At 41.6% G+C, this 12,470-nt stretch overlaps 1 protein-coding gene across 3 annotated transcripts in view; it reads left to right on the top strand.

The window, feature by feature from the left end:
- Nucleotides 1-12,470, top strand: part of LOC126416697 (uncharacterized) — a 130,384-nt gene that overhangs the window by 106,809 nt on the left and 11,105 nt on the right. For all 3 annotated transcript variants that reach the window (XM_050084504.1, XM_050084503.1, XM_050084505.1), the window contains exon 7: nt 3,174-3,413. In XM_050084504.1, coding sequence (XP_049940461.1) covers nt 3,174-3,413 — 240 coding nt within the window. The remainder of the gene's footprint in view (nt 1-3,173; nt 3,414-12,470) is intronic.

Raw genomic sequence — 12,470 nt, 5'->3', positions numbered from 1 at the left:
GATAGATACTGATTACAGGAAAATTAAAGATCTTTGGAGAAAAGAGAACCACTTGTATGAATATCAAGAGCTCAGATGGAAACCCAGTTCTAAGCAAAGAAGGGAAATCAGAAAGGTGGAAGGAGTATATAGAGGGTTTATACAGGGGCGATATTCTTGAGGACAATATTATAGAAATAGAAGAGAATGTAGATGAAGATGAAATGGGAGATATGATACTGCATGAAGAGTTTGACAGAGCACTGAAAGACCTGAGTCGAAACAAGGCCCTGGGAGTAGACAACATTCCATTAGAACTACCGACAGCCTTGGGAGAGCCAGTCCTGACAAAACTCTACCATCTGGTGAGCAAGATGTATGAGACAGGCGAAATACCCTCAGACTTGAAGAAGAATATAATAATTCCAATCCCAAAGAAAGCAGGTGTTGACAGATGTGAAAATTACTGAACTATCACGTTAATAAGTCATGGCTGCAAAATACTAACGTGAATTCTTTACAGACGAATGGAAAAACTGGTAGAAGCGGACCTTGGGGAACATCAGTTTGGATTCCGTAGAAATGTTGGAACACATGACGCAATACTGACCCTACGACTTATCTTAGAAGAAATATTAAGGTAAGGCAAACCTACGTTTCTAGCATTTGTAGACTTAGAGAAAGCTTTTGACAATGTTGACTGGAATACTGTCTTTCAAATTCAGCAGGTGGCAGGGGTAAAATACAGGGAGCGAAAGGCTAATTACAATTTGTACAGAAAGCAGATGGCTGTTATAAGAGTCGAGGGGTATGAAAGGGAAGCAGTGGTTGGGAAGGGAGTGAGACAGGGTTGTAGCCTCCTCCGATGTTATTCAATCTGTATATTGAGCAAGCAGTAAAGGAAACAAAAGAAAAGTTCGGAGTAGGTATTAAAATCCATGGAGAAGAAATAAAAACTTTGAGGTTCACCGATGGCATTGTAATTCTGTCAGAGACAGCAAAGGACTTGGAGGAGCAGTTGAACGGAATGGACAATGTCTTGAAAGGAGGATCTAAGATGAACATCAACAAAAGCAAAATGAGGCTAATGGAATGTAGTCGAATTAAGTAGGGTGATGCTGAGGGAATTAGATTAGGAAATGAGACACTTAAAGTAGTAAAGGAGTTTTGCTGTTTGGGGAGCAAAATAACTGAAGATGGTCGAAGTAGAGAGGATGTAAAATGTAGACTGGCAATGGCATGGAAAGTGTTTCTGAAGAAGAGAAATTTGTTAACGTCGAGTATTGATTTAAGTGTTAGCCATGTATGGAAGTGAAACATGGACGATAAATAGTTTAGACAAGAAGAGAATAGAAGCTTTTGAAATGTGGTGCTACAGAAGAATGCTGAAGATTAGATGGGTAGATCACATAACCAATGAGGTGGTACTGAATAGGATTGGGGAGAAGAGGAGTTTGTGGCACAACTTGACTAGAAGAAGGGACCGGTTGGTAGGACATGTTCTGAGGCATCAAGGGATCACCAATTTAGTGTTGGAGGGCAGCGTGGAGGGTAAAAATCGTAAAGGGAGACCAAGAGATGAATACATCAAGCAGATTCAGAAGGATGTAGGCTGCAGTAGGTACTGGGAGATGAAGAAGCTTGCACAGTATAGAGTAGCATGGAGAGCTGCATCAAACCAGTCTCAGGGCTGAAGACCACAACAACAACAACAACAACAACAACAACGTGCTTAAATTCAATGTCAGACTTAGGATCACTGTAGTAAACCTAAACAACAATACAGGAGAAAGGCTGGAATGCACGTGTTTAATTGTCGAGCATCTAAAGCTGCACACAGTAAAGATGGTACCGAGTGGCAACCACCACGACAGCCAGGTGCAAACGCAGTACCAGATGCTCTATAGTGGCTGAACACTTAACTATCAGTGCTGAAACAGGTATAAATGGAGTTCTACTTTTTCACAGGTCTATTTATAAGCTGCCCAAGTACACTATGGATTTTTAGTATCTGTCAGAATAATAAAACCGAGGTAACTCAGGGTTTTATGATAAGGAGTTAAAATAAAGGAAAAGATATGGTTTTCATTAATATTTGGACTGTTTTCTTTTCTACCTATTTTGCTTCTAACCCAGTTTTTTTGTGGTACCACTGTTTTTAATCATTATCCTGACAGTACAGCTGTGAAATTTATATCTTTGCTGTCACAATTATTTGCCTGTTTATTCAGAATACATTGCAATTTCAAAGGTTTTGGTGGGACCTGAGAAGGCATCTGTCATCCCTCCCTCCACCCTTTCCCTGCCCTTCCAAATTCTTCAGAATTGACCTGCATGTGACCTCAGAGTCAAAGCTTCATCTCTAAATGCATTATGACCTCTATATGCTCTACAAAACAATGTGAAAATGTTGACTGTGAATACGAGATGAAATGACCCTGCAGTTTAGGAATGATGAGTTTGGGAAAAGCCTCATCTTATAATCGGGTAAATGCGGTAAACATTTGTATATGCAAAGAATCGGCATTTCAGTGCAATCGTGCAAAATTCTTAGCGAAACCTCTACCTACATTCTTTATGTAAGGAAATATTACAATGGTGGTTTCTCTGCACTGGAGCATAAAAGCCTTTACAGTTCCCAGGACTGATAAATTTTATAGCTCAATGGAAAAGTATATTGTCTCTTAACATGGAAAAAATGTACTTTCACCCAAGGGATAGTGTATTTTCTCTAGGCAAAAAGTGTGTTTTTGTTAAAGAAATAAAGAAAATTTTTTCTTCTCAATGCATAACCCTGAAGTTTCTCATTGTGAGATAGTGGCTAATGTAGCATTTTGCTCTTTTCCATTGTGTTAACAATGGCTTGCTGATTATAAAGCCTGATGTTCAGGCTATCTCAAGGAGTAGGGTATCGTCATCAATGTTGCAAATCTTTGCTTCAGATCTTGTGTAAGGTGTTGTTTTTGTGACTTTTCCTTTATGACAGTCATGCCACTTTGTAGGTGTATTTGTCATCACCCTCACCTTAGACTTAAGTTTAATTTTGGAACAATTTTACTTGAAGATGTACAATAATTTTGATTTACATGAAAAATGCTCTGTCTCAAAGGTGACAGCTAGGAGTAAAATTCATCATATTTATTTCTGCCAACTTGTTCCCATGTAAACGATAGTGCACTTGTGGTTTGTTCCAGACTAGATGTGACAGGTTGTAGCAGACTCGGCGGAGGCCTATTCCCCTGCCTCGTCGGGCTACCGCGACTTCACACGTTGCGAATGGGTACCATGTATTTCGGTACCACGTATTTTAAAGAGTTGCAGCCAGGTGTGAGCAGCATCCTCAAATTGTCAGGTTTGCGCTGTCTGACATTCGATTATTCGGATGTTACTGGAGTGCCTTTTGATAAGTTTCCGGAGAATCTCATCAGTCTCAGGTAAGGAAAGATCTGTGTCTACATAATTACTTTGCAGGTTCAAGCTTTGGAAACTGCAGGTTGGAATAAGAATAATATAAGGAAAAGGATTGATTCTTACTCACAACAAAGGTGACCTGTCGAGAAGCAGAAATGCACGACAGAAAGACTGTTACACAGTATAGCTTTCGACGAGAGAGAGAGAGAGAGAGAGAGAGAGAGAGAGAGAAGCACACCTCATGCACACATGTCCACTCCCACCAGCAGGTCTGACTGGAACGCAACTGTCACATTAATAGCAATCTGAACCATGGACCTTGCCGTTGGTGGGGAGGCTTGCATGTCTCAGCGATACAGATAGCCGTACCATAGGTGCAACCACAACAGAGGGGTATCTGTTGAGAGGCCAGACAAATGTGTGGTTCCTGAAGAGGGGCAGCAGCCTTTTCAGTAGTTGCAGGGGCCACAGTCTGGATGATTGACTGATCTGGCCTTGTAACACTAACCAAAACGGCCTTGCTGTGCTGGTACTGCGAACGGCCGAAAGCAAGGGCAAACTACAGCCGTAATTTTTCCCGAGGGCATGCAGCTTTACTGTATGGTTAAATGATGATGGCGTCCTCTTGGGTAAAATATTCCGGAGGTAAAATAGTCCCCCATTCGGATCTCCGGGCAGGGACTACTCAGGAGGACGTCGTTATCAGGAGAAATAAAACTGGCGTTCTACGGATCGGTGCGTGGAATGTCAGATCCCTTAATCGGGCAGGTAGGTTAGAAAATTTAAAAAGGGAAATGGATAGGTTAAAGTTAGATATAGTGGGGATTAGTGAAGTTCGGTGGCAAGAGGGACAAGAGTTTAGATCAAGTGAATACAGGGTTATAAATACAAAATCAAATAGGGGTAACGCAGGAGTAGGTTTAATAATGAATAAAAAAATAGGAGTGCAGGTAAGCTACTACAAACAGCATAGTGAACACATTATTGTGGCCAAAATAGACACAAAGCCCACGCCTACTACAGTAGTACAAGTTTATATGCCAACTAGCTCTGCAGATGATGAAGAAATTGATTAAATGTATGATGAGATAAAAGAAATTATTCAGGTAGTGAAGGGAGACGAAAATTTAATAGTCATGGGTGACTGGAATTCGAGATTAGGAAAAGGGAGAGAAGGAAACATAGTAGGTGAATATGGATTGGGGGTAAGGAATGAAAGAGAAAGCCGTCTGGTAGAATTTTGCACAGAGCATAACTTAATCAAAATTAACACTTGGTTCAAGAATCATGAAAGAAGGTTGTATACATGGAAGAATCCTGGAGATACTAGAAGGTATCGGATAGATTATATAATGGTAAGACAGATTTAGGAACCAGGTTTTAAATTACAAGACATTTCCAGGGGCAGATGTGGACTCTGACCACAATCTGTTGGTTATGAACTATAGATTAAAACTGAAGAAAGTGCAGAAAGGTGGGAATTTAAGGAAATGGGACCTGGATAAACTGACTAAACCAGAGGTTGTACAGAGTTTCAGGGAGAGCGTAAGGGAACAATTGACAGGAATTGGGGAAAGAAATACAGTAGAAGAAGAATGGGTAGCTCTGAGGGATGAAGTAGTGAAGGCAGCAGAGTACCAAGTAGGTAAAAAGACAACGGCTAGTAGAAATCCTTGGGTAACAGAAGAAATATTGAATTTAATTGATGAAAGGAGAAAACATAAAACTGCAGTAAATGAAGCAGGCAAAGAGGAATACAAACGTCTCAAAAATGAGATCGACAGGAAGTGCAAAATGGCTAAGCAGGGATGGCTACAGGACAAATGTAAGGATGTAGAGGCTTATCTTGCTAGGGGTAAGATAGATACTGCCTACAGGAAAATTAAAGAGACCTTTGGAGAAAAGAGAACCACTTGTATGAATATCAAGAGCTCAGACAGAAACCCAGTTCTAAGGAAAGAAGGGAAAGCAGAAAGGTGGAAGGAGTATATAGAGGGTCTATACAAGGGTGATGTACTTGAGGACAATATTATGGAAATAGAAGAGGATGTAGATGAAGATGAAATGGGAGATACGATACTGCGTGAAGAGTTTGACAGAGCACTGAAAGACCTGAGTCGAAACGGGGCCCCAGGAGTAGACAGCATTCCATTAGAACTACTGATGGCCTTGGCAGAGCCAGTCCTGACAAAACTCTACCATCTGGTGAGCAAAGCGTATGAGACAGGCGTAAGTAATACCCTTAGGTTTCAAGAAGAATATAATAATTACAATCCCAAAGAAAGCAGGTGTTGGCAGATGTGAAAATTACCGATCTATCCTGTGAATTTTAACTTATTTTATGTTTAATCAAGAATATTTTGAACAGACTGACGGTGTCGCCATGGGTAGCCCCCTGTCTCCTTTGGTGGCCAACCTTTTTATGAAGGATTTTGAAGAGAGAGCGCTTGAATCAGCTGCCCTGAAGCCAACTGTTTTTTGGCGGTATGTGGATGACACTTTCATAGTGTGGCCTCATGGAGAAGATAAATTAATGGAGTTTCTACATCACCTAAACTCCATTCATAGCAACATCCTGTTCACCATGGAAATAGAGAAAGATGGTTGTTTGCCTTTCTCGGATGTCCTGGTCGAAGGAAGAATGATGGTTCTCTAGGGCATTCAGTTTACCGGAAACCCACTTGTACTGATTTGTACCTGCAAGCATCGAGTTGCCATCACCCATCACAAACCATGAATTTGCTTAAAACACTTGTTCATAGAGCTCATACTGTCTCAGATCTAGATAGCTTACCTCAAGAATTCGCCCATCTAAAGACAGTACTCAGCAAAAATGGGTATTCCATCCGGCAGATTAACAGGGCACTAACAATTAAAACTAAGAAGCAGGAAGAGAATAAAGAGGAGAACATGCCAGAACCATCTTTAGCTTTTCTTCCTTTTGTTGGTAACACTTCGTTTAAAATAGCAAGAATCCTCTGCTGAACATGGTATTTCTACTGGACATTCAATGGAGTATGAGAAAACAATGATTTTGTCTACAGCAACGTCTTTCTGGGACTCCATTATTGAAGAATCCGTAGAAATACGACTGGCGGAAAATCTGTTAAACTGTGACAGCGGCTACCAGCTGGACAGTGCATGGAATCCTGTCATCTCCACGATTTGCTCAAATCGAAGACGACCGAGTGCATCGACGGCCGTGGCAAACAGCAACGCAGAGGGCGACTGAGTTCCGCTATTCACCAGCGAGGGCGCGGCCGGCGGGCAGTGTGGTTCAACTATCAAGCTTTCGATGCATGCGCAGAATAGTTACAGTACGCTATATATTGTGGAATGGAGGACGTTTTCGCGTCTGCGACGGCTCAGCTGAAGGTGACTGGCAGGTGCCCAGTTGACATATCGTGCGAAGTATTGAACGACGACCGGCTGCAAGCCCGAAATTTGTTTGAACTACCGACCTATCCATTTAATATGCCACAGCTGCAAACTACTAACACGAATTCTTTACAGACGAATGGAAAAACTGGTAGAAGCCGACCTCGGGGAAGATCAGTTTGGATTCCGTAGGAATGTTGGAACACGTGAGGCCATACTGACCCTACGACTTATCTTAGAAGAAAGATTAAAGAAAGGCAAACCTACATTTCTAGCATTTGTAGACTTAGAGAAAGCTTTTGACAATGTTGACTGGAATACTCTCTTTCAAATTCTAAAGGTGGCAGGGGTAAAATACAGGGAGCGAAAGGCTATTTACAATTTGTACAGGAACCAGATGGCAGTTAAGAGTCGAGGGGCTTGAAAGGGAAGCAGTGGTTGGGAAGGGAGTGAGACAGGGTTGTAGCCTCTCCCCGATGTTATTCAGTCTGTATATTAAGCAAGCAGTAAAGGAAACAAAAGAAAAGTTCGGAGTAGGTATTAAAATCCATGGAGAAGAAATAAAAACTTTGAGGTTTGCCGATGGCATTGTAATTCTGTCAGAGACAGCAAAGGACTTGGAGGAGCAGTTGAACGGAATGGACAGTGTCTTGAATGGAGGATATAAAATGAACATCAACAAAGCAAAACGAGGATAATGGAATGTAGTCGAATTAAGTCTGGTGATGCTGAGGGAATTAGATTAGGAAATGAGACACTTAAAGTAGTAAATGAGTTTTGCTATTTGGGAAGCGAAATAACTGATGATGGTCGAAGTAGAGAAGATATAAAATGTAGACTGGCAGTGGCAAGGAAAGTTTTTATGAAGAAGAGAAATTTGTTAAAATCGAGTATAGATTTGTGAGGAAGTTGTTTCTGAAAGTATTTGTATCGAGTGTGGCCATGTATGGAAGTGAAACATGGACGATAAATAGTTTGGACAAGAAGAGAATAGAAGCTTTCAAAATGTGGTGCTACAGAAGAATGCTGAAGATTAGATGGGTAGATCACATAACTAATGAGGAGTTACTGAATAGAATTGGGGAGAAGAGGAGTTTGTGGCACAACTTGACTAGAAGAAGGGATTGGTTGGTAGGACATGTTCTGAGGCATCAAGGAATCACCAATTTAGCATTGGAGGGCAGCGTGGAGGGTAAAAATCGTAGAGGGAGACCAAGAGATGAATACACTAAGCAGATTCAGAGGGATGTAGGTTGCAGTAGGTACTGGGAGATGAAGAAGCTTGCACAGGATAGAGTCGCATGGAGAGCTGCATCAAACAAGTCTCAGGACTGAAGACCACAACAACAGGTGGAGAGCTGCATCAAACAAGTCTCAGGACTGAAGACCACAACAACAGGTGGGGGGAGAGAAGAAGACGGGCGGGGCATGCAGGGACTAGATGGAGGTACAGCAATACTGGCAGGTGCAGTGTTGGGAGGTGGAGGGAGGGGGAAGATTGAAAAAGAGGAGAAGAGGAGGGGAAAGGATGGTCAGGTACATTGGCAGAGGGAGGCACACAGCGAGGGTGAGAGGACACGAAAATGGAGGAGGTGGAAGGACAGAGGGGATGGAAACAGTAGCGACAGTAGGTTACTGTATGTTCAGGAAGCTATAATTTCGGGAGGGAGTGGAGAATGTCTTGTAAGGATAATGCTCATTTTTGCAGTTCGGAAAAGCTGGTGTTGGAGGGTAGGATCCACACGGCTCGAGTAGTGAAGCAGCCGTCAAAATCCAGCACATTATGTTCACCTGCAAGTTGTACCACGTGGTGCTACTTCGCTCTCGCCCCCCAGATTGGCGGTGCCCGTTTGTCTCGTACTGATATAGAAAGATGTGCAGTGATTGCAGAGCTGGTAGATGACGTTGCTGCTTTCTCGGACGGCCTGGCCTCTGGTGGGCTAGGACGAGGCTGTGACGGATCTGGAATTGGAAGTGCTGGGAGGTGGATTGGGCTGGTCCTGCACCAGGGTCTCCACAGTGATACGATCCCTGTAGCTGTGGCCCAGGACGGGGAGTGGCATAGGGATGGACTGAGATGTTAACGTGTCATATTTATGGTGAATAGTAATCTATCCTTTTCCTGCAGTTTACGTTTGTTTGGCAAAGGGTTCAAAAATATAGAAGCACTCAGGTTTTCTCTGTGGTCTGTCTCAGATAGCATGTGGGGAAAATAAATAACTTCTCTTGCAGTTCTGTATCAGTGTTAAGTAAGGATAAATGTAAAATAATGACTCTGTGTGTGTGTGTGTGTGTGTGTGTGTGTGTGTGTGTGTGTGTGTGTGTGAGAGAGAGAGAGAGAGAGAGAGAGAGAGAGAGAGAGAGAGCTAGCTGTGTAGTATCTGCTTATAAGATTAGTAGCAAACGTCTTGAGTGTATCACATTGTATATGCATTAATGGGTAATAGTAAGAAGTTATATGAAATATGGTGATCAGGCAAAACATTACTAGGAAAGGTGCACAGAAAGCTTAGATTTGTTGAAAGGGTGCTGTGATTTATGTCTGAATAGGAAATTGCACATGACGCACCAGTGCAACCATTTATGTCACTGTAGATGTTTGTAGATACGGTACCGTCCCAAAGTGTGGCAAGTGTTGATGATGTACTCCTCCAGTCCGTGCACACACAGTGATCATTTGAAGAAATGTCAGTCAGAATCACTGCTCCTTCTCTGAATTACAACAGCTGCTGTTCTCCTATTTGGTATCACAGTTGCGTGGCAGTCTGTATTCTGTGGAGTTATGTGCTCGTTCTCACGGCCAGGAAATCTAGAAAAAATGGGGGAACTTTTTCATCTGGGAAAAGTCCAGCAATTTGTTATAATTTTGGGAATTTTTCATTGTTTTAATTTTCAGATCAATTTTTGTAGTTTTGACTGATAAAAACTGATTCTAACAAATAATTTTACTGTAGCCCACTCCTGCAGAATAATACTGCAGCAGTAAAACATAAACCAGAGAATAACACCAAAGCAAAAGTTAAGACTGTGAAAACTTTGTAAGAACAAATTGCTTTCGATGAGAGTGACATCACAGGTGTTTACATTTCTAACAAGCCGTGGGAAAATATTGTGAATGGTTATTTGAGAAGCACTGCTTTCAAAGTAAATTTCCTTTTACACAAGACATGTGAGAATATGTGATGAATTAATTAAATTGTGAAGTGTTTCACTGTCGTTCGAAACTTAAACATTTTGAGAGCCAGCCACTTTAAAAACGACCAGCCATTTATGCCATTATTTAAAATTTTAATGGTGCGTTTGTGTTTAACACATGCTAAAAAGAGACCAAGCTTCAAGGTTAGTTTTTCATATTTATTTCAGTTCTTTCGTAGATTACAGATTATGCAAAAACAATGGCAGAAGTATGATTATCCTTTAGAAAACGAAAAAAAAAAAAAAAAAAATTGAAGGATGAGTTCAGCAATTTCACACGTAATTGGATTTCCAATGAAAGGGTCAAAGTTTTCTCACATGTAGGGGGATATGTCGCAGTCGTAGCAATACTTGTTTGCTTCTTTCCTGCTCATTTTACAAGTAAATTGTCTCATCTTCTCCGTACCGTGCTCCGAATATCTGCTGTCTAGGTTGTGTGACACAAGCTATAATTAGTTAACGGAAGTGCATTGTGCAGCACAGTCTAAATTTCACTGCTCCGAAAGCTACTGTGCTGTACGTGCTGGAATTCGTATTTATACTTTTGTAATACCAGTATATACAATGTTTATGTTGCCCCACGGCAAAGAGCTTTCCAGAACGCATTGTTTTCTTGCTGGATTTTGTTTCCTAAAATACTGGAAGTTCTGTGCTGGTGTATAAAACGTTTACCAGTCAAAGAATTGAAAAGTTTTACAGCTTCGAAGGAAAATATACTGGCACTTAACAAGGAAAAATGTACTTTCTCTCAGGGTATAGTACATTTTCACCCAGAAAAAGTGTATTTTTAACAGGGGAAAATCTGCGTGGTTTTTTCTTATTTATTTATTTATCCCCCCCCCCCCCCCCCCCCCCAAATTGTCCGCATGTACACCCTGTCGTAAAGAATTTAAATCCAGAAGCTCATTGAAATAGTGGTCCTGATGCATCTCCATAGTGCTTTGAGTCATGAAGCAAGTGATGTTCAGTGTGTGTGCGCTGCATCCTGTCACTGCAGTTATAGTATTGAATAACATTACACAACTGCTCTGCACGTGTCGCCCACAACGTAGCTGATGTTAATCAGTTCCTGTCCTCAATGTAGATAATAAAGTTCGTGTTAAAGTACAGTCTGTCTGCAAAGGAATGTCCCATTTCAGTGGTATATTATAACAGTTTTTTATACAAATATTCAGTTCGACCTAAAATACAATTCTTCCCACACTTTGGGTAATAAGTCCAGAGCAATGGAAGCAACAACAGCCCCTTCAGTTCTGTGTCTCAACTCTGGCAGATCATTAGATAGTGGCACAAAGCAGACAAGATCTTTTACAAAGCCCAAAGGAAAAAAATCACAGGGGTCGAGGCCAGCAGAACAGTGTCCTCGTCATATCAGTTATTAGCACCAGTCCAGCGGTCAAAGGCTTCGATGTTCGACTGTGCTCGTACAAAAACGTGCCGACGGATAGGGGCCCGATGTTGTTGCCGAGTAAAGTTTTCGGGGTCACCTTTTAACTGATGAAAGAGCCGTTCTGGTAACATATCCAGATAAGCTACCCCTGCTATGGTAGCTTCAGCAGAACAAAATAGTCTGAACACTTGACATTGGGACACACCACAGAAAAAGTTTAATTTTGGGATTTCGCATGTACTTCCATTGCGTAGTTCTGTACATCTTAATTGTCACATCGGATAGGTCATCTGCAATCACTTTGTACGGTCCACGGAATTGTGCAGCTAGCTTCTTAGAATGACACCTTCTTACGGTCTCATCAAACAAAAGAAGCATCCTAAATATTCTTCGATTCTCCAACTCTTTGTGTGAGCTTTACTGGTTTCCTTCATTTCTTTTATCCTTTCTCGTGCTACTGGATGTGCTGCTTGCAGCATTCTAGTTGGCTGATATGCATAACAGTTCATTCCTCTGTCTTTATGACTCCTGGAATGTGTACTTGTCTCCCATAAATTTATGCCAACAATGTATAGCCATTGCTACTGTGAAAATATAAGTAATTGGATAGATTAGTTTTCCACATCTTTCATTTTCTAACCTTCTATTTTTTGCAATCCCCATCCCACCTGTACCACATACAGTGCACTTAGCTTTCCGCATTTATTAGCTCGTGCACGATGTTACAGCAGTATTCTCTGTTTCTCGTATTACTGTATCTACCGTGTTTAAGCTCTCAGATTTTTGAATCTTGTCCACTACAGTCTATAACGGTCAGTCTTTCCGTCTCCTCCTGTCCGGTAAGTCTTCCTCCGACCAGAGGTTCTGCGTGACTCCTCCAAACTCTACTCCTTTTCCTAAACCTTACCAGTCCTCCTCCTTCACCGCTCTCCCTTCCCCTTCGACCCTTCTGCTAGGAGAAGGATCCTTCACTGCTCTCCCTCCCCCTTCGACCCTTCTGTTAGGAGAAGGAGCAAGTGGCTCCAAAAGCTTGCAAACTGTAATACCTTTTTCATGTGTGTTCTCCTGCCACCACATGATAAATAAATTTTTTTTCTATCCAGTTACTTGTTTGTTT

Source organism: Schistocerca serialis, chromosome 8 (assembly GCF_023864345.2).
Source record: "Schistocerca serialis cubense isolate TAMUIC-IGC-003099 chromosome 8, iqSchSeri2.2, whole genome shotgun sequence".
Taxonomy (NCBI): domain Eukaryota; kingdom Metazoa; phylum Arthropoda; class Insecta; order Orthoptera; family Acrididae; genus Schistocerca; species Schistocerca serialis.
The sequence above is the reverse complement of the archived record's forward strand: the minus strand, read 5'-3'. Positions and strand labels throughout refer to the sequence as shown.